General features: G+C 45.7%; 4 protein-coding genes across 8 annotated transcripts; 2 read left to right on the top strand and 2 right to left on the bottom strand.

The window, feature by feature from the left end:
• Nucleotides 1-405: 405 nt before the first annotated feature.
• EMC6 (ER membrane protein complex subunit 6) lies at nucleotides 406-1229 on the bottom strand. Its single transcript, XM_058854352.1, has 2 exons — nucleotides 1060-1229; nucleotides 406-952 (listed from the first exon to the last, which is right to left on the bottom strand). The coding sequence occupies exon 2, from the start codon at nucleotides 908-910 to the stop codon at nucleotides 578-580; it is 333 nt and encodes a 110-aa protein (XP_058710335.1). The 5' UTR covers nucleotides 911-952; nucleotides 1060-1229; the 3' UTR covers nucleotides 406-577.
• Nucleotides 1230-1266: 37 nt separating this feature from the next.
• Nucleotides 1267-5429, top strand: TAX1BP3 (Tax1 binding protein 3). 2 transcript variants are annotated; one of them, XM_058854350.1, is made up of 4 exons: nucleotides 1267-1387; nucleotides 3168-3287; nucleotides 3579-3656; nucleotides 3867-5429. In XM_058854350.1, exons 1-4 carry the CDS (start codon nucleotides 1349-1351, stop codon nucleotides 4002-4004), a joined length of 375 nt encoding a protein of 124 aa, XP_058710333.1. In that variant the 5' UTR covers nucleotides 1267-1348; the 3' UTR covers nucleotides 4005-5429. The 2 variants fall into 2 exon arrangements, with proteins under 2 accessions (XP_058710333.1, XP_058710334.1); XM_058854351.1 differs by lacking the exon at nucleotides 1267-1387 and adding an exon at nucleotides 1533-1643.
• Nucleotides 5430-5584: 155 nt separating this feature from the next.
• CTNS (cystinosin, lysosomal cystine transporter) lies at nucleotides 5585-12533 on the bottom strand. Of its 3 annotated transcripts, none has more exons than XM_058854346.1 (11): nucleotides 12402-12533; nucleotides 11910-11983; nucleotides 11105-11183; nucleotides 10478-10562; nucleotides 10287-10390; nucleotides 9291-9422; nucleotides 8505-8604; nucleotides 8296-8415; nucleotides 7083-7253; nucleotides 6761-6878; nucleotides 5585-6409 (listed from the first exon to the last, which is right to left on the bottom strand). In XM_058854346.1, the coding sequence occupies exons 2-11, from the start codon at nucleotides 11971-11973 to the stop codon at nucleotides 6279-6281; spliced, it is 1104 nt and encodes a 367-aa protein (XP_058710329.1). In that variant the 5' UTR covers nucleotides 11974-11983; nucleotides 12402-12533; the 3' UTR covers nucleotides 5585-6278. The 3 variants fall into 3 exon arrangements, with proteins under 3 accessions (XP_058710329.1, XP_058710330.1, XP_058710331.1); XM_058854347.1 differs by having other exon boundaries at nucleotides 12341-12436; XM_058854348.1 differs by lacking the exon at nucleotides 12402-12533 and adding an exon at nucleotides 12172-12256.
• On the top strand, nucleotides 12520-20968 carry SHPK (sedoheptulokinase). Of its 2 annotated transcripts, none has more exons than XM_058854345.1 (7): nucleotides 12520-12632; nucleotides 14169-14310; nucleotides 16609-16792; nucleotides 17972-18124; nucleotides 19160-19335; nucleotides 19439-19639; nucleotides 20486-20968. In XM_058854345.1, exons 2-7 carry the CDS (start codon nucleotides 14172-14174, stop codon nucleotides 20878-20880), a joined length of 1248 nt encoding a protein of 415 aa, XP_058710328.1. In that variant the 5' UTR covers nucleotides 12520-12632; nucleotides 14169-14171; the 3' UTR covers nucleotides 20881-20968. The 2 variants fall into 2 exon arrangements, with proteins under 2 accessions (XP_058710328.1, XP_058710327.1); XM_058854344.1 differs by lacking the exon at nucleotides 12520-12632 and adding an exon at nucleotides 12639-13021 and having other exon boundaries at nucleotides 20486-20956.
• The last annotated feature ends 1208 nt before the right edge of the window (nucleotides 20969-22176 follow it).

Below are 22176 nucleotides of genomic sequence, written 5' to 3'. Positions count from 1 at the left end.
GAACAGGGCTATAGGAAAGGCATTACCTGGATGGTGGGTGATGGAATTATCCCCTTTTGTGGCTTTTCTGGAGACCAGTGACAAGCACCTGTGACAGTGTCATTTACTGATGGCATGGAAGACGTTTGCATGCACATTTCTGTACCAAACCTTTACATCCATTAATTATTTTCTTGTGTCAGCAGAATTATTTTAAAATAATTTCATTATTTCAGAGTGCTGTGTTACTGCTTCAATATTTGTGTGTAGGAACATGCAGCACATCCAAAAGGGATTGTAATTGGTGTGTATATCCAAAACACAAAGGATACAAGGGATTATACGAACCAAACCCCACAGCTGTGCCTGCTCTTAGTGACAGAAATTATCCCTTAACAAAGAAACAAATACAGGAGGCATCCAAGCGGTGCTTCACATTCAGTTTAATTAGAACAGTGCTACTGATTAATTTGTACTTGGACATAATTTACCAACAGCATTAACGACACGAGCCACGGACAACAGTTTGGAAGGTGAGCTGAGCTATTGTGTAGTGACTTTTGGCAACAGTCCTCCCGCTCCGCTGGCCCGGAGCTGCTCAGTACACGTGAACCATTCCGTACAGGAAAGTCCAGAACAGGACGTAGGTAAAGAGCCCTCCCACGAGCCCCCCCGTGAACAGCGGCCTCCGCGACTTGAAGTACTTGTTCCACCGCCGCCCGGCTTTCAGCACCAGCAGCACAGAGAGCAGGACGGAGGCCAGGAAGTAGAAGATGAAGCCGTGCAGGCCGGTGAGGCCGAGGATCCCGGCCGTGGCGCCCGACAGGGCGGACACCGAGGTGCGGCAATAGTCCAGGATGGCCGCGTTACCCCGCACCGCCGCCTCGCTGATGAACTGCGGCCCCTCGCGCTTGGCCACCACGGCGGCCATGGTTCCGCGCAGGGCTCGGCCACCTCCCGGCTCGCAGCGACACTAAGGTGAAGCAAACACACGCTGTACGAGGCCGCCCGCCCTCACGCTGCCGGGAGAGCCCCGCGGGCCCTCCCGCCCGTCCTCCCCGTCCTCCCCTTCCTCCATACCTCTCATCCACTGCGTGCAGCCCCGCCGCTCCGCCAGGCCTCACACCGCGCCAAGAGACCCCGCACAGCGCCCGTCACCGCGGGCCGCCCGCCGGGCCCGGCTCGCCCCGACCGCGCCGCCGCCCGGCCGCCATCTTGGCGTGGGGCCCGACGGGACGCGGCCGCGCGGGCGGGGCGGCTCCGGATTGGCTGATGGGGAGCGGGGGTGGGGCCGAATTGGCTGGCGGGGAGCGGGGGGCGGGGCCGGGCGAGGCGCTTTTGTTCGGGCGGCGGCGGCCACAGGGCGGACATGGCGTTCGTACCGGGCCAGCCGGTCACCGCCGTGGTGGTGAGCGGGCACGGGAGGGGTGGGCATGGCGTTCGTACCGGGCCAGCCGGTCACCGCCGTGGTGGTGAGCGGGCACGGGAGGGGTGGGCATGGCGTTCGTGCCGGGCCAGCCGGTCACCGCCGTGGTGGTGAGCGGGCACGGGAGGGGTGGGCATGGCGTTCGTACCGGGCCAGCCGGTCACCGCCGTGGTGGTGAGCGGGCACGGGAGGGGTGGGCATGGCGTTCGTACCGGGCCAGCCGGTCACCGCCGTGGTGGTGAGCGGGCACGGGAGGGGTGGGCATGGCGTTCGTACCGGGCCAGCCGGTCACCGCTGTGGTGGTGAGCGGGCACGGGAGGGGTGGGCATGGCGTTCGTACCGGGCCAGCCGGTCACCGCTATTCGGGAATACCGTGCTGGGGGCTGCTGGCGGGGATGGAGAGGGGGATGCCGGTGGTGCCCGGGAGCGCCCTGCGCGTTGTCAGTGAGCGGAGGTGCCCGGCGGGGGCGGAGGTGCCGCCCCGGGGCAGCTCCGGTTCTCGAGTGCATGGAAGGAGCGAGCGAAGTGTGAGGGGCAGGGACGGGGACACAGGTGACGGTGGCACAGGTGACGGTGCCGGTGTCCCCGGCAGTGCCCTGCGGGCTGTCGGAGGGCGGATTTCCCCGGGCAGCCCCGGTCTGCGGGCGAAGGGCGCGGCCGCTCGCTCCGCAGCGCCGCCGGCCCCGGTTGCCGCCCCGGCGGCCGCTCCCCGCCGCGGGGGCTGTCAGATTCTCCGTCTGCGATAGCGGGTGGGAGAACAGAGGGGAGACTCCGCCGGGCGGAGGGACCGACCCCCGGCCAGGGCTGCTCGGGAGTTGCTTGAGAAAAGAGAGAGAAAAGAGCCCCGCCGAGACGCGCGTTCTCCCGGTACCGAGACATTGCGGCAGCTGAGGCCAAGTTCGGTGCGGTGCCCGCTCTGCGAGGGCAGGGGCAGGATAAGCACCTGCTTGTCTGGGTGGGGTTTAGGAAGCAGAGCTGTTAAAGTGAGATAATGGTTTAATCAACACACAGTGCAAGTAAGGGATTCTGTGATTTCCCCTGGCTGGAATGGTAACGGGGGCTGTGCTTGGGTATGTGGCCCCAGCTGAGGACACGGATGCTGTGCCGAGGGAGTTTGGAATTCAGTGGGGAAGTTCAGGGTCTGTGTGCCAGGGCTGTGAGAGGAGAATCATAGAATGGTTTAGGTTGGAAGCCACCCATGGAGGTCATCTCATCCCACCCCCCTGTAATGAGCAGGAACATCTTCCATTAGTTAGGGTTGAAGCAGCTTTTGAGAAATTATTATGCCAGTTAAGACCGTGGCTTTTTACCCTGGCTCAGGAATTGCACCAGCTGGCATTTCTACAGTGCTGACATAATGCACAAAGCTGGTCAGATGCCTTTGTGCATCGGGCACTGAGGAACCTGCCCTGGGTTACAAAAGTTATCCTGAAAAAGAACCATCCTAATAATAGGTTGTTATTTCTGCTGATAGGACTAGCAGGAACATAAGGCATGAGGATAACGAGCAAGATGAGGCCGGTCATAAGTGACTGCTGGTTATCAAGGCATGAGTCATGTTTAAAGAGACATGATCTGGTTTTAGTGTTCCCTTCTATTTCTGGGCAGGCAGAAAAGCTCTGAGTAATTGAAGTGCTGGGCTGTGTCATGGGATCTCTGTGAAATACAAGCTAACTGGATCTGAAGTACCTGTGTCTGAAATGCATTTGAAATTTCTTCACTCATCACAATACTCAGCTATTTGATCTCTTTCTCTTTCCAGCAAAGAATTGAAATACATAAGCTTCGTCAAGGTGACAATTTGATTTTGGGATTCAGCATTGGGGGTGGCATTGATCAGGATCCTACTCAGAATCCCTTCTCCGAAGACAAGACTGACAAGGTCAGATAATCTTTTTCTGTAGCAACTCCCTCTCCCAAAGGCTGAGATACCCAAAGCATCATCTGCCCTCTGCCCTTTACCACAGATACTCTGTTGCCCCATTATCACTTGCAGGCTGAGGTTATTCAAGTGACTTCTCCACCTTTTCTATTTTCCAACATTGCACAAGTCTGTTTTTAACTAAAATCTGATGATAACATTACAGAGTTTTTTTAGCATTGTCAGTCAAACGTCCCTTGAGTACTGAATCCTCCCATATTTAGTAGATGAACACTTATTCCTTCTTTCCAGGGTATCTATGTAACAAGGGTGACAGAGGGAGGCCCAGCAGAAGTTGCAGGACTCCAGATTGGAGATAAGATCATGCAGGTAAGCATCAAGATAAGACAGCTGCACAATGCAGAGAAGCATCTGCTGGGGAAAATAATCTTCTGGGTACTTCCCAGGACAGTTTGTGGGTTTTATAAATAAACTGAGCTGTGGCATAACCATATCTACTACATGGTTCTGATAGAACAGTTACAGGACACCTGTGGGTCCCTGCACCTGCCTCATTTTAAGTTTTTTTTTTGTTCCCAGGTGAATGGCTGGGATATGACAATGGTGACCCATGACCAGGCCAGGAAGAGGTTGACCAAAAGGAATGAGGAGGTGGTACGGCTGCTGGTGACCAGGCAGTCCCTGCAGAAGGCTGTGCAACAATCCATGATGTCCTAATCCATCATCCAGCTGGGGAGGGAGATGTGTAGACTGGTATCAAAGAAAGAAGGAAATATTAGACTGGAACAGATTTTCTGGAAGGTGTGCATGTTTCTACCTGTGGTAAACACTACTTTTTTATTTTAACTTCTTCTGGTGTAACTGGCAGTAGTAGAAAATACTCCCCTCAGCAAAGTGCTTCTCTAAAGTCTGCCCTGCAGGTACATGGCAAGACTTCTGTAGTCATGGCTTTCAGGACAGGACAGACCCAAGTTATCTGAAAGCAACTGGAAAAGCCTTAATTTGGACAGGATTCTTCTGTAGCACAAAAGCCTCCTATTTTAGGAGGAAATGTTGTTTCTGCTATGGGATACCAGAGGGTTTGCTGTGCCTAAGCTTTTAGGAGGGAGCTGTCCTGTCCCCCCTGCTACCAATTTCAAATGCCAGAGTTAAGAGTTGCACAGTGCTGTGGGGAGGAGCACTGTACTAATCCTTCACTGTGTGCAAGATAGACAGTGGTTGAAGGGTTTGGGGCATTACACTTTCCTGCAAAGATTCCCTGGACAAAGCAGCCTCTTCAGGCAAGAAACAGCTGAGCAACACACAAGTGTCAGATCTATGCCTGTGAAGTACACTACAACTCCATGGACACTACAGTTCAACCTCACTGCCCGGGCAAAACCCGAGTTCTCCTTGTTCCCAATTGATACGAATTGAGTTTAATTTAAAGGAATATGAAGCAGGAAACAAAACATGTTCCTGAACTTACCAGAAATCCTGCTCATAGCTGTAGTCTTCAGTTCTTCATTCCACTTCTATCAGACTTGAAATGGGAGGGATTTTGGTTTGTCTTTTAGAAGACTTTACTTAAATCAGTGATTTATTGGATGGAAGAGATGAATATGCTAGTAATTTGCAGAAGTGCCTCTTGACCAAATTTAAACTTCTAGTAGGATACTAAGTGGTTTAAATCAACATGCCACAGGACTGAAGATTTTTGCTGCAACCCTAAGTCCGTGATCTAGCATCCTGTGGTTTGTTAGCCAGTTAGCTTTACAATTATCCAAAATCTGGAGTTTTTAATCCTCTTCAGATGATCTATACATATCTATAGTTTCCTTAAGCAGCCTTGAGGTAAGCTGTTGTAAATAGAGCACGAGGAGGTGACAGACTAATTTATTCAATACCTTACTGCTGTGCCATGTGCATTGTGATTGATGCATCTCAGACTGTTCTGTGCACACCAGCAGATGCCTACTTACCAATTTTGTATCTCTGGAATTACTACAATCCTGCTTTGGAATTTTGTAACTTAAGAATTCAGTAGTCAATTTTAAGTCTTTCAAGTTGGAGTTATTTTTGTTACTATAAAGATACACTGCTATTTGTACTGCTTTTTTCACTTGATTTTACACACAATAAAACAAAACTGGTTTTCCTGAACTGTTTCTCCTTCCATTTAAAAGTGCCACATCACTTGGGTGCCTCCAGCTGAGACCTTTTTTTGGCTCAAGAATAGATTGTGGAATTACTAAGTAAAAATAAGTTTCACTGGTGGGGAACTGTCAAACCTCACCTGGGATCTAGTTTTCCTTAGGATGACACCTAGAAAGACACATTAGGTTTTAAGCATTCAAGTATAAATGCATAGATTTCCTTCTAATTACTTAGCACCTTTGAAAGAGCTTTCAGTGAAATAAGAATACAGTTTCTGTTTGTTAAGATTTTTCTTTTTTTAATAAAGAGTTCAAATTTTAATATCTGTGCATTTGTTACCAACCTCATTATTGTGATGTACCACTGTGGCTAGCCTGAGTGGTGGTGGAATGTGAACTGTCTGGGAAAGGTCAGCAGCAGCACTTGGATCCACAGACAGTCTTCAATCATTACTTAAAGATATTAAGTGGTTGCTTAAACGTGATCTCAGATTTTTGGAAGACAGAATTCTGCTCTTTGTGCTTCACCTCCAATCAGAAAGACATCACTTTGGTCTTTCTCTTCCCTGTGGTTGGTGAAAAAAGAGTCATGTGTTGCTTGGACAGCTCCCACTGAGCTGTGTGTGCAGCTTCAACAGGCACGAGTGTCCCATGTGCAGTTGAAAGCTTGCTGTCCTTAAGGCATCTGGCAGTCAGTGCTTGGCAAGGCAACAGTTTGTGTTCCAGCCCAGAGAGGATCAAGTCACAGACAGATCAGAATCAGTATTTCTGGTAACTGCAGCAAGAATCTTGAAAGCCCTCAGACAGGCTGGGGACAAGTTCAGTTTAAAGTTTTAGTCTCCACAAGTGATGTTTGTTATTCACAAGGTTCATACCCTCGTCTTCTGTACAGGCAATAGTGCTGGGCCATGAAAACAATATCAAAGACAATGGAGAAGACACCCAGGCCAAACTTGGTTGGATCTCCAAAGATTAACCTCCACTCATCTGTCAAACACAAAATTAGAGTTAAGTCTGACTCCTCAAGTGTAGTTTTGTCTTAAGACACTTTAGAAAAGTTCATGTCTATTACCTGGATTGCTCAGATGCACGTAAGACTGACTGCAGTACACATCTTACTCAAAACTAATTAATAACTGTTCCTGTGCTTTCTTCAGGATGGCCACTTCATTTTATATCTTGAGGTAATATGAACAGATTCTTTATTGTTTCTACAGGAGCACCTCCCCACAACACAGCACAAACATCATTCTTCTGAGATAACCTACTGTTATCTGCTTTGTAGTGGAACCTCCCACCCCATTAAGACAGGCTCCAGCACCTCAGCTCCAGGCTTACCATTGTTGTATGACTGCAAAAACATCTGTAGAAGGCTGAAGCTTCCACCAGTGAAGTCCAGTAACACATTCCCAATACTCCATCCCTCAGTACTCTTCCGACGGAAATTCATGTAGGCCTGGGAGTGTGACAAGAAGTCGGTCAGAGTGTCATGCACAGGCACTTGGGATTGACTTTCAAGCAGATTTCAGTACAATTCTACTGGGTTGTCACTATTAATAAATAATAATTGGTGGTTTAGTCTCTTCAGACTTTCAAGAGCACACACTGCAGACTTAGGGTGGCAGGGATATGGAATCCAAGCAGAATAATTCACTTTTACCTGTGGGAAGTATTTTATCAGTGTGACTGCTAGCTTAATGTAGGAGAAGCAGAACAAGAACTGCAGCCATGTCATCTCCTCAGCTGCAGCCAGGAACAGCGTTGTGAAGGTGAAGATCCATGCAAGTGCCAGCAGTCCAACAACAACTTTGGATACTTTTTGACCTGCTCTCTGAAATAGATACATTTTGGCCACATTACACATCCCCAAACACAAAGATACAGTTTGCTCAGGACCGTGCAACCCTACAGTCCAAACCTGTTTTACCAGTCAGGCTGGTACCACAGGAGAGCTTTAAAATTAAGCTACAACAGCCAGCTGGAGGTTTGCAAGACCTGATGAGCAATATTCATATCAATCATTTAAAACACTGCTGTCCCTGAGCAGGAGGGAACAGTATTCTTGAGTATTTATGGTGCATAATCTGTAACAAATTTCCAAAATTCAATCTGATGAGATCAAGAGTTCCTGTATGTATAAAAGGCTGATAATACCATTATGGTAGAAGATTTATGGTTGCTTTCTAATTCTTCACTAGAAAAGTCTGTAGTACCTGGCAATGATGACAGGTGGGCTGTTACAGTTTTATGTTTAGCATGACCAAAGGAAGAATCCTAAAACAGAAATAGTTACCATCTAGAAAAAATTGGCCTGTTCAGATGAGAGGCTTTTACGAAAACTGAACAAAGACCCACCTGACTGGAACAATCAATGGGATTAAGTAAGAACCACTTGACTGTAACAATCAGTATCACCTGAAAAAGTGTGAATTATGAAAGGGCATTTACAGCTGTTTTAGGAAAGAAGTTGAAAAAACTGTTTGAATTGCAGGGAGTGTCTGTAGTCCAGTCATAGCATTGAAGAAGGCTCCAAGGAAAAAGCAAAGCATTTGTGCTGTGAAGAGCTGTAATCTATGTGATGGCTAGACATCTGTTTGGGAACTTTATGAACCTGGCTGTTTGCCTCAGTTATTTTCAGTCCCTAAGGAGTTTACTTATAAACTCAGAACATCCATGAGGCTGAAGTAGATAAGGTTAATGGAGGTGCTGCTAGCTCAGGAAAGCTGAAGGCAGCTGAACTGTGAAGCCTGGCTCCTGGAAAGGCCGGTGGAAGAGCAGGGAATTTGGGATTTTGGAGCCCAAAAGGAGCGGGGAGGTGGCCGGCAGAGGGAGCTCTGGCAGAGCCCACAGGTGAGCCCAGCAACCAGACACACCTCGTAGATGCAGCACTGAACGATGGTGAGGAGAGTCAGGGCTACTGCGTGGAGACTGAAGAAAACATCATTGATGGCCACAGGGTTCACCCCACTGGGATAACTGACCAGGAATTCCTCCTAAATGTAAGAGAAAGCAAAACGAGCCACATGTCTTAACTCCCTCCTGCACATACCCCCAGCACACGTTAAGAGAGAATCATGCTCACCTTAATCAAGGGACTCCAGAAGAGCCCAACATTAAACACACTGTATGCTATAAACCCAGTAAGGTTTAATGCTATAAAGTCAAAGCTTAGTCCAACAACGCTAGAGAAGGGGGAAAAAAAAAGAGAGAAATGTGCATTAGAGAGTTACAGGCAGGTCCAGGGACAAATTGACCCTAAAATGTCCTGAAGTATAGGCAGTTTCTGGTGTAAGCAAAAACTTCAAGCATTATGACTACACAATGCCCCGAGTTCATCAGGAAGCTGGATGAAATAACAGAGCTCTCATGGAACAATTTATGTCTGCTTTTTGACCGCACCCCTCCATGAGGTCAGCCTGTCTGATAAAGCCTTTCCAGCCTGAATCCATAAAGCAAAAATGCATCATTTCCAGATCAAATAGTTTCATTTTCATATATGATAATGTTTCTACTTCGAGTCACTTAGCTCAAAGGGGAGCTGGCCTAATGATGACACTACAAGGAGGTGTGATCATCACAGCTGGCTCAGCCAGATGATTTACAACATGGCACCAAAAGGAATGGGGAGGTCTCCTCTATCACAAATCCATATTGGATGCCTAATCTTAGGATCAGGTGTTTGTAGGATGCACTTGGTTTTCCTCTAACTTGCATATATAAAAGCTTATATGCTGCAATTATTCAGACCCCAGCTTTGCCTTTTTCCCCATCTTTTCAAGTTAATTCCCAATAACCAAGATGGATGTAACTGAAACTATGAACATGATTTGCAGAAGTGCTTTAGTGACTCGCAGACACATCTCTTTACCTTTTCCGTCTCCAGTTCTCAAAGAGTTGAGGATAAAAGGAGATGGACCAGGCGAGGAAATAGATCCAGCCAATCACCTCATCAGCATATCTTGCTATGATGCTGTGAATCACTTGAAATTGAATCCTAGGCCTGATGGTTAATGCAAAAAGAATCTGTTAATTCATAATGTTTTCAGGAGATTTTATCTTGTTCTGCTCTGAGAGAGGAAACAGAGTCCAGGTGTTGAGACAAGACAATAAAGATTTGGTTGGGTTTAGCTGAGTTGCTCCCTTTTTCATTTGTGACCTTGTTATGTTTGGGACATCTCCCACACCTGAGTATTTCCTTTCCATCCTTTTATCATGGGAATGTCCCCCTTGTGCCTGTGGCTTCCACTCTCTCAGCACAGGGTCTGTTAGGCAAGAGCAGATCTGCACTCCTCATGCCTCGTGATTGTGCTGCCCTGTGAGCATTCCACGTGCTCACCTCTGCCTTTGCCTCGAGTCTCAAAAGCAGAAGAAAAACAAGGAAGTAAAACAGGAGTATCCTGTTGCTCAGTAACATCTGGGCCACAAGCAAATACAATCCAACTTTCTCCATCTGGCTAGGCTTTTCCTAGGAGGGAGAACTGGCATCTGTGAGGAGAAGGCTCCCCTAACTGATGCACCCCAGGAACTCCAGAACAAATCCTGCACAATAAGAACAGTATCCCACTGGACACTGACAGCCAAATGCTTCCCAGAGCAGAAAAGCTGACATGTAATCTTCATGCTTTTGGGAGGCACTATTAAAACCAGACTAAGAAGCCATGAGAACTCAGTCATCTTGTAATTAAATCCAAGACACCACTCTGCTTCTGTGCCCTCTATTTATCTGAATACTTGGGGATTCGCTGCAGGGTTACCACATCTTCTTAACTGCATCCCACCCATGCCCCATTTAACTCCTAGGAGGAGTTACTCCAACTTTAGGGAGCTACAGGATAACAAGAAAAACAAAAGACCAGTTTCTCACCCAGTTAAGTTGGAATTATTGGCATAAAGGTAAACTGTTACTTGTCCCACATCATCTGCTTTCACTTGGAAGTCTGCTTTAGTGTGACCTGCAGGGAACTGTACCTGCAAGGCAGACCAGAGGGAAGAAGGAGGAGTTGCACCATAATAAAAAAGCAGGAGCTTTTTTCAAAAGTCTGTTCTGAAACTTACCTCATCAGGAAGTTCAACAATGGTGCTGTGCTTTGAGGAGTATGTGATATTAAGAGTTATCACCAGTGTCTCATTTAGTGGAGCCCTGAGAAGGCATAAAAAACAAGTTAGGCTGGTGCCTGAGTTCAGAGGTGGCTGCAGGGGAGCATCTGCTAAATCCTCTCAGCAAAAGCAGCCCACACACAACAGAACCTGCCTCGTACTCAGAGGAACCAGCACCAAAGCATGTGAGTATGGCACTGCTTCTTTCATCTGATCCAGTGATGGTTGTATGGTCATATTGTACCTCCCTCTTTTCCACACAAGTGGCAAAGTCACCAAAGGATCCAATCTTATCCTCTCCTGTCCTGGTGCTCATTACCCTTTGCTGAACAACAGTGCAGAAACAACGCACATGTCCTTGGGATGATGAAGGACAGAAATTACAGCAGAAAGACAAAATAAAACAAATAAAACCTTTCCAAGTGACAGAGTCCTGCACAGCTTTCCTAAAGAACTCCTCTGAGCATTTGTCCAGGACATGATCCTTCTAGGAAATGCAAGTTTCTCTTAAGCATCAATTTTTAGGAAGAACTGTAAATTCACTTATGGAGGACAGCCTATGTAAAGCTGCAATAATGATTTTACCTCAGAGAGATAGTGACGTTTGTTGAACTTCCACTTTCTAGAGAAACCACTTCAGGGACTGACAACACAATAGCTCCATCTGTGGGGGGGGAAAAAACACCCACACAAATCTCAATTACTATGAACAGCTCCTTCAGAAGAACAACCTACTTTTTTTTGTGCAATAGACATTTTACACTTACGTATACATGATGAAACAGTTTGTTTCAAGGCAACCAAACAACTTAAAAAACGAGGTAAGTAACTGTCGCTTGAGCATGTTGCAAGAAAGTAATTTAAATACTTGAAGTGCAACAAAAGTTCTTGCCAAGGAAAGGTTATAGGGTACTGCAAACCCACCCTGGTTCTTTGATGTGCTCCTGGTGATCTAGGAGTCACAGATGCCCCAAACTTAATGTAAAATTGTTTCTTGGACCACAAATTCAAACCAAGTACCCAGATGTCTAAGAGAATGTACATTTACAGAAACAGAGAGAGATACAGGTTGCACAGGTTGGCCTGGACACTTTTTTCCCTGCTGCCACATGTTACACAGTGTTGGCAAGAAGTTAAGTGCAGAGGAGCTCCCCAGGCACTATTTAATCTGCAGAGGTGATTTCAGAGCATGAGGTCCACAACCAGTGCCTCAGTACAGTGTAGGAGCACAGGAAGCCCAGGTAACGTGTGAGAGAAGAGCTGATGGGAAGTGTGGCACAGGTATTCCTGGAGGGATGTAATGGGGTAACTATAACTAAAGAGCTGCCCTTTTCCATCTCTTACTGGTCTGGAGCCCTGTGGGCCCAAGCTGTGCTGACCAAACACTCACCGCCAGGCCCCAGCAGCGCCAGCGAGAGGCTCAGCAGAGCGGGGAGCAGGTTTCGCGTCCTCATGGTGGAAAAACTGCAGAAAAAGCATGGAGAAGCTTTCCTCAGCGGCCACACAGCCCATCCCCTCCGCTGGAAGCCGCGGCAAACAGCTCGCTCAGCAGCATCACAGCTCCAGACCGGCCAAGGGACCCTCAGCACCTCTCGGAGGGCACCGACCTTCCCCTCCTTCTGTCTGCCCGGCCTCCCCGGGCACATCTTTACCTCACAGCAGCTCCCGTGACGGACCCGCCCCACCCCAGCGCGCGGGACTACAAATCTCGGCAGCCCCCACGCCTCTGCCAGACCCTCGCCACCGGCGCCGCGCCGCGGTGCATGTTGGGACTCGTAGTTCTATCGCCTTCCCCGCAGGCGCCCCAGCGAAGCGGGGTACCTGGTGCTTTGGAAGGCGCCGCTGCCGAGGCGGCGGTACCGTGGAGCGGGCGGGAACCCACCTCCTTCAGAGCCCGGCGCCGTCCCGGTTCTTCCCTTTTCAGCTCTCACGTGAGGCTATGGCCTGTGGACTCCCCGCCCAGTGCCCACCGCGCCGCTGCGGCCGCCCCCGGGGGCCATCTTGGGTGTGGCGGAGCGGGTGCATGAGGGGGCAGAGCTGTGCGGAGGGACGGGGCGGGCTCGGCGCCGTGGTGGTTTGGTTGTGATAAAAAGCGTGGTTTAAAGCAGTGCAGGTCAGCTGGGGAGGGGGCGGTTTGTCACTGTCACAGTGGAGGGGTAGTGGCTGGGGAGCGCTGAAGGCAGAGAGGCACCTTCAGCCTGAGGGTGAAGTCCAGGTCGCGCTCCTGCCCCCGTCCCTGGGAGCCCGCCCTGCGGCACCGGGGGCCCTGTGGGGTTCAGCACGGTGGGTGTTGGGCCCTCTGATTGTGCTGGGCAAGGTCACAGCAATCCCCTCATGGCCGCGGCGGGCGGGCCTGGGCCCACCTGTGTGCTGGGCATTGACCTGGGCACGACGTCGGTGAAGGCAGCGCTGGTGACAGGGACAGAGCGAGGGCTGGCGCTGGCACAGTGCTGCTCCAGGGAGACGCAGGCACACAGCGACAGCCTGGGGGCTGCACCGCAGGTAAGGGCTGGCAGGGAGCGCTGAGGGAAGTTGCAGGACACTGGCCTTGCCTTGCGGTGCCTGAGGTACATTGGGCAGAGTCCAGTGGTTTTCCTGGATTGTTTTGGTGCCTAGATTGGCTTTGTGTTTCTGGATATCAAAAAGCAGAATTAAAATACATCCTGCTCACCGTTCAAGGAAGTCAAGCGGAGCTGCTCGACTTAAGAAGGATCCAGGTTTTAAAATACTGCCTAAGACACTCTAAAACGATCTTTAACACACCCAGTCAGGAAGCAGCATGCACTTGCCAATTGGAAGGGTATTTTATTTTGCACTTCAGTGTGAGGTGGAATCATAGCTGGAAACTCCCTGTGCAAATAACCAGGAACAAGTACTTCTGTTAAAGAGCTTTGCATCCATTGTGTTGGTCAATCTTAAAAGGATTAATCAGAATCATAAAAATTGTGCACTGTTTCTGATACCAGGGATACCAAACAGGCCAACTCTCCTCCTGCCAATTTATGCAGCCTAAAGTACCTACGCACAAAGTTCACATTTATTTGTAGACTCCGTTGTAATAGTTTTGTAATCTTCATACTGATCTGTCACACAGTAACTTGAACCTTTGAAAGTGTGAAAACTTCTCCTGGGGAACAAGCAGTTTTGTCAGTTTGCTGGGTGGTTCTAGGAATAGAATATCCAGAAATGGAATATCAGCATAATCAAAATCATCAGTGAGTAAATAGGGAGGAGCTTTAGGAAGAGGTAGAGGAGACTGCACTCCTGTCTGAACACATGGGTAATTTTCTTTGTGAGGAAAATGAAGAGCAGTAGATAAGGTGAATTAATGAAGGCTTAGAGTCAGTGGTCATGGATTTTTTTGAAGTTATGGTTGAATGTGGTTATTTAGGAAATAAAAAATTATTTTGCCTTAAGTTTAAGAGGCTCAACTTGCTACTATTGATTTTTAGTTTTTGTGGGTTTGTGTGGTTTTCTGCTATTTTTCTTTTATTTTCTTTTTACAGTTTAGTAGTGAATATTGCTCTAAAAAATGCTATTGAACTAAATGAATTCTGTCCTTTGCTTCTGACTAAAGCAGCCTTGTTTAATAAATACACTGAGTGAATCCTAATGGCTTCATGCTCAGGATAATGCTTTGTGATTGCAGGGAATGGAGCAGGATGTCCAGAAAATCATAAAAGCATTGAATGAATGCCTTGCTGCTCTGCCTCAACAGCAGCTTCAGCAAGTCACCCACATTGGTATTTCTGGACAAATGCATGGGGTTGTGTTTTGGAAAAGTGATAAAGGTAACATTCATTCTTTAACATTCCTGCTCACACTATTATGATGCAGAAAACTAAATTGTAACAGGGAAGTGATTCTGTGGTTAAACTGCTGCGTCACTTTGGTCTTCTCTAAAACAGAATTAACAGGAGATCTCTTATGGGAATTTTGCTTTTTTTACTAAAATTTCAGCTACTCAGTATAGTTCATGATAAAGGAGTTAGCCTAATGACATCCCTGCAGAGTCAGCACAGTTATTTATATAAAGGAGGAATAGCATATTTGTGGCTTGTTGATTGTTTCTCCATCACATGCTGTCTACTGCCATTTGAAAGAACTTCTGCATCATGTGAATAACTTGCAGGGGGATTTATTCACCTCATAAAACCCTTACCTAGATGTTGGCCAGCATCTCAATAACTCTGTTCCCCCCGCCACAGAATCCCAAGACTTTTCTTTTTCCTAGCAAGTCATACATAGACTGTCATGTTCCATTCATTTTGTTGCTTATGTTTCTGTTAGTAGGAGCTGAGAAAAGACTGTGGTCAGGATTGTGGATGCTCAGCTGCTTGCCAAGACCTTAGAAACAAAATCAGCTGCAGTGAGGTAGTCACTTGTGGGGCTTGGTTGTGCAAATACCCAGATAATCCTTGTGATAGTGAGAATATTTGAAGAATCCAGGCCTTAGATTTTGAGATAGGGATGGATTATCTTCTTGGCTCATGCCTTATAAACCAACTGAAGTCTAAGGCTTCCAGAATGTGGGTCCATGTCTTTTTTCATTTAACCCTATAATGTGCTCATCTGGACAATTATACAAGTTTTATTATAACAGGAGTTATGCAGATTAAGTAAAGATTTATTGTAAACCACAGAGCAGATTTCCCAAAAGTGCTGGTCACTGCCTGTCAGAAGTTGTCAGGGTCTTAATTGCTTGAAGAGGCACTGTACTATTCATTACTGGCTGTAATTTTGCATTAAATACTAAAAATGATTAGAAAGAAAGAAGTCCAAAGGCTGATGGACTGAATGAGCTGTTGTTGCTTTCCAGCTGTCCCAGGAGCTGCATAACAAAGCTTTGTGTATTCATAGGCACAGATCCTTATGTCATATTGGTAAATATTTTATGTCCTAAAGCCACATGCCACTTTAGTTTCATTTCTATCAAGTGAAAGAGGGTGTTTGCTCTCATTTGTTTTGAGTGGACTAAGTGAATCCAGGACCTTTGGGACACAAATAAAAATTTTAATGGCATCCTTTAGGGTTAGATTTATGACTAATAATATTTCTTAGAATCCATTTAAAACTAGAAAAACAAGTCCATTGGAAATTCAGTTCAAACAGATTTGATAGAACAGGGAATTGAGGGAACAAGAAAAAGTATGTGTTTTATTTTGCATATTTCTCATGGCCTCCCAGCCTTCAGGGCTGCTTTTTACTGTTTGAGTGTGAGTTCCAAGCCCTGTATCCAACCCAAGAATTATGTTTTTTAGCCATATTTGTGCGAGTCAGGAAGCTGAGTCTCTTCTCTTGAAACTCTGCTTACTCTCCAAAACCTAAGAGTTTGCCTCAGTTCCAGAGTGAGTGACCTGTCCTATCCCTGCCCTGTGTCCAGGGATGGCTTAGGAGAGGTCAGAGCTGTGCCCTGGAATGTGCTGGCAAAGAGTGCTTGAGCCCAGCCTCTCCTCTTCAGTGAAAGAATGTCAAGGTTTCCTCAAAGGCGTGGTGTTCTGTGCTTAAAAAGATCCTGCTAGACTGGGAAACTAAATTAAATCATGAATTGAGCCCTGTCCTACCTTTGGTGAAACTTTATTGTGTAGTACATGAGGGTTTTACTCTTTAGTATTTTGCAGTCCACTGCTTAATACTCACAGATCCAGGTTTCTTGTTGCTTTGGCTCCAAAGGTGCTGCAGCTTTGTGCTGTCCATCCTGGGTGGTTCATACTGAGGTAGCATTCTCCAGGTGGTGATGTGGCACATCCCAGCTGAGGTTTTTATGTGAGAGCTGCCAAGCCAGCTCCTCTCCTCCCATAGCAGACTATGGTTGGGTTTTTTTGAGGCTCACCTGTTATTTAAGATGTGTCTTTAATATCTCTCTTCAAGAGAAGGAAGGCTTTGAATACCATCCTCTGTGTTACAAAGGGTGATTTGCATTATGATGTTATCTAGGGCTGAAAGCTAAGACTAATTTGATTACAGTCTCTACTGGCTCTGTTTCTGATATATTTAACAAATGACCAGGTGTGTCCAGAAATGAGGAATGCCAAGTAGGCTGTGCAGCAGGGAGTCACTGGATTTCTTGGATTCTGTTTTGTTTTCAGGTTGTAAGTGGTCAGAGAGTGGCACAGGCCCTGCCTTTGAGCCAGACAAGGTCAGCCACCTGGTCACCTGGCAGGATGGCCGCTGCAGCCCCACCTTCCTGTCTTCTCTTCCCCTGCCACAGTCACACGTGAGCCTGGCTACAGGATTTGGATGTGCCACAGTTTACTGGTATTTAAAGAACAGGTACATTGCTGCTCAAAAGGCTGTTTCTCATCTTGAATTTATGTGACAATTAGTATTCTTGTAGCATGTTAATGCTGCTACAGGCTGAGGGGTTGTGTTTCGCTGTGATCATAATCTTAACTAAGTAGTCAGGGTATTTAAAATGGCAGTATTTGATATAAACTGCATGCAATTAAGCATGTGTCCTGGTTTAGGGCAAGAGCATGCAAGAATTTCTGACCATGTAAAAATACTACAGATCTCTAATAAAAGGATAAGCTTTTGACCATATAGGAACAGAAGCTTTAAAGTATCCTAGAGTAATTCTAGTCTGTAATACTGCTCAGAGGAGCTCTGTTAAGGCAGTTTGAACATTGTCATTTTGCCTTGTGCTGCTTTGGGGAAAGTACAGACGTGCCTAAAACAGACTTGCTTGGTCTGGTTGCTGCCAGATGCTAAAACAGAGTCTCTAAATTAATTTCAGTTCCTTCCTTCCTCAGACACTGAGACAGATTCTCATGAGGTGACACAAATGCTCTGCTTTGTTATGGCCTATTTGCAGAGGATATATTTTTTTCCCTTATGACTTGGCATCAGCAAGATTTGCTCTTCAGTTTCATCTTTCTCAAAGAGCCAGTCTCTTCCTTTGCAATGAGTTCAGGTTCAATAAATGGGGAAAAATTTATTAGATCTTGTTTTTTTTCCACTATGTGTTCAGCAAATATATGGAGCATGGTGTGATCTTTAGAGCTGCATAAGTCATGAGTCCAGCTGCTTTGTTTTGCTTCACGTTTGGTACATTTCCATTTGTATAACTTGTGGATCCCAGAACAAGTGGGAATTTACCTATTTTTCAATAATGCTCCAGGTTCAACAAAGTGCTGTTTTATTTCACACAAACAATTAGTACTTTCCTGGAAATTTTTTCAATGCTGTACTTTTGAACCTAGACAACCCATTCCATAAAGCTGCCCTCTCTCCATCTTCCATCTGGAGATAAGTTTCCATTTAAAAATCAAACCAAAACAATAAAATGCAGATTGATCACTGGGGTGGCTGTTTGATATTTAAATATACCCACATGTCTGAAGTTCCCCCAAGCAATGAAAGTTGTCTTCTCTCACTGCCTTAATGCAAAAACCCCTCTCTTTTTTTTTTTTCTTTTTTTTTTTTTTTTTTTTTAAACATCTTGTTTTAAAGTCCAGATTTTCTGAAGGCTTATGATGCAGCTGGCACCATCCAGGACTACGTGGTTGCCATGTTGTGTGACCTGAAGAAGCCACTCATGTCTGTCCAGAATGCTGCCAGCTGGGGATATTTTAATTGCAGAAACAAGAGCTGGAATACTGACATGTAAGTGCTGAGGCCATTCAATGGGGTTTGTGCTTGTGTCAGGCAGTGTCAACCTCTTTGGGCCCTGGCTGTTGATGTGCTACACATAAAAAGGGATTGAGAGTTAATCCTAATCAATTGTAGTCTGTACTGAAGAGCTATTGAGAGTTTGCTCTGTTTAAATCTAATAAAATCTGGCACAGTATTTTTAAAAGTACCTACAAACAGCAGAGCTGAGAGACTTATCAGTGATTCCAAGCTGTTCTCTCCCTTTCTGTGGTGGGGTAGGATGGACAAGTGCAGCCACAGTGTTGCCTGTGCCATGGTAAGCAGTTACCACTCTACTTCTTTGAGCTGAGCTTCATAACTTCTAAGACTTGTGACAATACATGAGAGCTATTAAGCTACAGGAAATCTTAGAAGGAATCAGTTCATTTACTTACTTACTTATTTTAATGATTTGCTCTTTCAGGGCTGAGTGCTAAGGCCTTATATATTTCAGGGCTTAGGTTAGGCCAGGACTCCAAAGTGAAAGATCTTCTCATCAAGGTATGAAAGAGTGACAGAAATTTGCATTTTGCTGACTGAACTGTTACTAATGTGGTGGTGTTGCTGTAGCACCTGCAGCTGATTGTGTAAAGAATTTGCTGGACTTAACTCTTCCTGATTTTGTTGTGAACTACTAATTGCATGACAACTGAAGTTCTTTGATACTTAGCTGCATTTTTTGCTCGTTTTGCAGTTGTCCCTTCACCCTGGCCCTTCTTGTCCATATGACATCAGTAGGTTAAACTTGCTGAACATGTACTGTATAATCTCAGGTACTCAGATTGCACAGAAAGGAAAACTATTTATCCTTCCAGACTGGTTTACCCAGCCCATTGGACTGGAATGCTGTCCCTGTCCAAGACAAAGCTTTCTGAACAGGTGAAAGCATCCATAAATCCAGCAGCCACAAATGTGTAGCCAGGTTCATCTGTGACTTCAAAGAGTTTTTTGTAGTAATCCCACACATTCCCAAACTGCTTTATTCCAATAATGTTGTTCTGCTTCCAGACTGAAAAAATCTGGCTTTCCTGTCCACTTGCTTCCAGAGGTGGGAGACCCTGGCAGCATTGCAGGCAGGACAACCTGTGCATGGCATGGAATACCCAAAGGAGCAAAAGTGGGAATTGCTCTGGGAGATTTCCAGTGCTCTGTTTATTCCTGTCTGACTGAGAGGACTGATGCAGGTGTGGTCATTTTGGTATCTAATTTGTTTTTCTCATAGTTCTCCTTCAGGGTAGCTTCATAAAACACTGCTTATTTTCTTTTTTCCCTTTTTGTGTGTTTTAGTTCTTAATATCAGCACCTCTGCTCAGCTGACCATCTCAATGCCCCTGGGTTTCCAGCCTCCAGAGGCACCAGATCCTTCCTCAGCTCTCACTTATTTTCCCTACTTCAGTGGTGACTACTTGGCAGTGGCAGCATCACTCAATGGAGGCAATGTGCTTGCAACGTTTGTGGGAATGGTGGCACAGTGGGCACAAGAGCTGGGTAAGTCATTTCTAGGAGAGTTGAAGCACAAAACTGAGGTTGGTCATTTAGGCAAAAGGAAGCTGAGGCAGAGGGACAAGCCTAGAGCTCTTGCATTGTGCCATAAAGGGAACAAGGATGTCATTTCTGGGTCATGCTTCCCAGATTGCTGGAATTTCCTGCTGAAGCTTTTGAACATGTTGGAACAGCTTGGACTCCATATTCCTATTCCCTCCAGGCCTTCTTTTGTTTTAAGGACAGAATTATTTTCTGCAAGTAGATTTTCAAAAGGCAAGGTTGGCAGATTTGAGGACACCAGCATCTAATTTTGTGTGACTTCAGTCCAAAGGAGTCCTTTTGGTGCATATTTTGCAGTACTCTAAGGGATTTTAAAACTCAGACTCATGGAATATCTTTTAAGTGATTTAGGCATGGAGTTGACAGGTTTTTTAATAATCTCTTTGGTTTTGCACTGCAGAAATAAGCTCTGAAATTGTTCTTTCAGTAAGTGTTCGAGGTGAATGTTGCTTTCACATGGAATCCAGCCACTGAAGCTGAACCCTGCTGTTAGTCTCTTTAAAGATACTATTTTGTGGGATTTAGCACAGTACAGGCAATGAGGAGTGGCTGTTTTTGTCAGGAAAGGCAGTTGCTGTAATCAGAAAAAGATTTCAGGTATGGCACATTCTGGATACAATCAGATGGCAGAATTATGGTTCATAATCTTGGACATACAATTGCCTTTGTGGCACAGTAAAAGACATCCAATATTTTGCTGAACAGGTGCATCAGTGTCCATTGTAAGTGTTCACATGTGAAATACACCACACCCTTTCAGATTGGTAACAAAATATTTCCCATCTGCAGGATTTCAGGTTCAGGAATCTGCCATCTACCCAAGGATAATCCAAGCAGCCTTGGCCCAAAAGCACAGCAAGCTCTCTGTCCACCCAACCATATTTGGAGAGAGACACCTTCCTGAGCTGCTGGCATCAGTGAGCAGCATTGGTGCCTCTGAGCTGTCCCTGGGACATGTCACCAGAGCCCTGTGCCGTGGCCTTGTGGAGAACCTCTGCTCCATGTTACCTGTGCAGCACCTGGAGGAGGTGGGGGTGAGGAGGATCCTGGGCAGCGGCAGCGCCCTTGCCAGGAATGAGGTGCTGAGGCAGGAAGTGGAGAGGATTTTTCCATTCCCTGTGGTTTACGGGAAGGATGTGGATGCTGCTGTGGGGGCAGCTATGGTGATGTTTCAGAGTAAATAAAGTCATTATTTGGAATGGCCTGAGATGCAGCTTCTGTTTTTTTCTGACTCTATAGTGGTTTTTTTCACTTTATTCCACATACAGTCTCACTCATTACAGTGGGACAGAACCCCTGCATTTAATGTCTGCCTCTCCTGGGTCTGCATATTTTGTTGCTCTGTCATTCCCATTTGTGAAATGAGAAGTAATTATCACATTAAATTTATCTGAGTGACTGGGAAAGATCCATTAACTTCCTGCATAAAAAGACACTTCTTGCAGGGCTCATTTTCCTGGTAGGAAACATGTTGGAAAGGACTGGGAGAGATGAGCTGCTGTCTGTAACTTGTCTGATGCTTTTGTGAACTCTCTTAAAATTTCCAGGTTTTATCCTGTGTTATGCTCTTAGAATTTCTTTCTTCTCCTAGTCTTTATTTTAATGTTAAAACATTTATACTTTACTGTCTATGTATATGTTTCTTTTGCTCAAATGACATTGGGAAGCAAGTAATATGTTTCATGTTATCTGCATATAGTTTCATTCCTATGAAGTACAGGTTTCCACTGGAATATGGACATGGATTCCACTCTTTCTCATTAACAACATCAGGACTGACATTTTGATGATGAGAAAGCTGTGCTGAGTTCTGAGATCTTAATTACAGAGATAGCTTCATTTCCATTCCATGTCATGTTTAGGGAACTATTGGCACGTTACAGAGAAAATGTAGACTAAAGGTGTTGGAAAAAGTCTGAATTTGTTATATGTTGTTTTCCCTCTTGCATTATTATAATTTTTATCAGCAGGTCTGCTTTAATTTTTATTGTATAACAAGAAAGAGCTGATGATGCTGTTGAATCAAAAGCTTTTGCAGCATTTTGGATGCTGCTGAGGACCTGCCTATTGGTAATCTATATTTATGCATTAATAAACAGCCTTGTTACTCTGAGTACCACAAATCTAATTAGTTTGCTATTAAATAGGCAGATATATAATTCTTTTATATATTCATGGATAGATGGCAAGACTAGAGAGACAGCCACCTTTTGCAAAACAAAAGACAGATAATGTCATTGAATAATTTCATATTTTACTCAAAATCTCAGATAGTTGAGGGGTTGCTCCCAACCTAACAGCCTCTGGAAAAGCTGTTTCTCTAGACTAGTTTTTGCAGAAGAAAAATCTTTTGTAAATTATATATTTAGCAATACATGACACAGCTCTGATTTTTTGAGGGTGTTATATCCATCCTGGATTAGATAAATTTGGGTTTTTTTCCTCATAACATTAATATTTAGAGGCTGACTGTTACATAT

The sequence above is a fragment of the Poecile atricapillus genome, chromosome 21, assembly GCF_030490865.1.
Source record: "Poecile atricapillus isolate bPoeAtr1 chromosome 21, bPoeAtr1.hap1, whole genome shotgun sequence".
NCBI classification, from domain to species: domain Eukaryota; kingdom Metazoa; phylum Chordata; class Aves; order Passeriformes; family Paridae; genus Poecile; species Poecile atricapillus.
The sequence above is the reverse complement of the archived record's forward strand: the minus strand, read 5'-3'. Positions and strand labels throughout refer to the sequence as shown.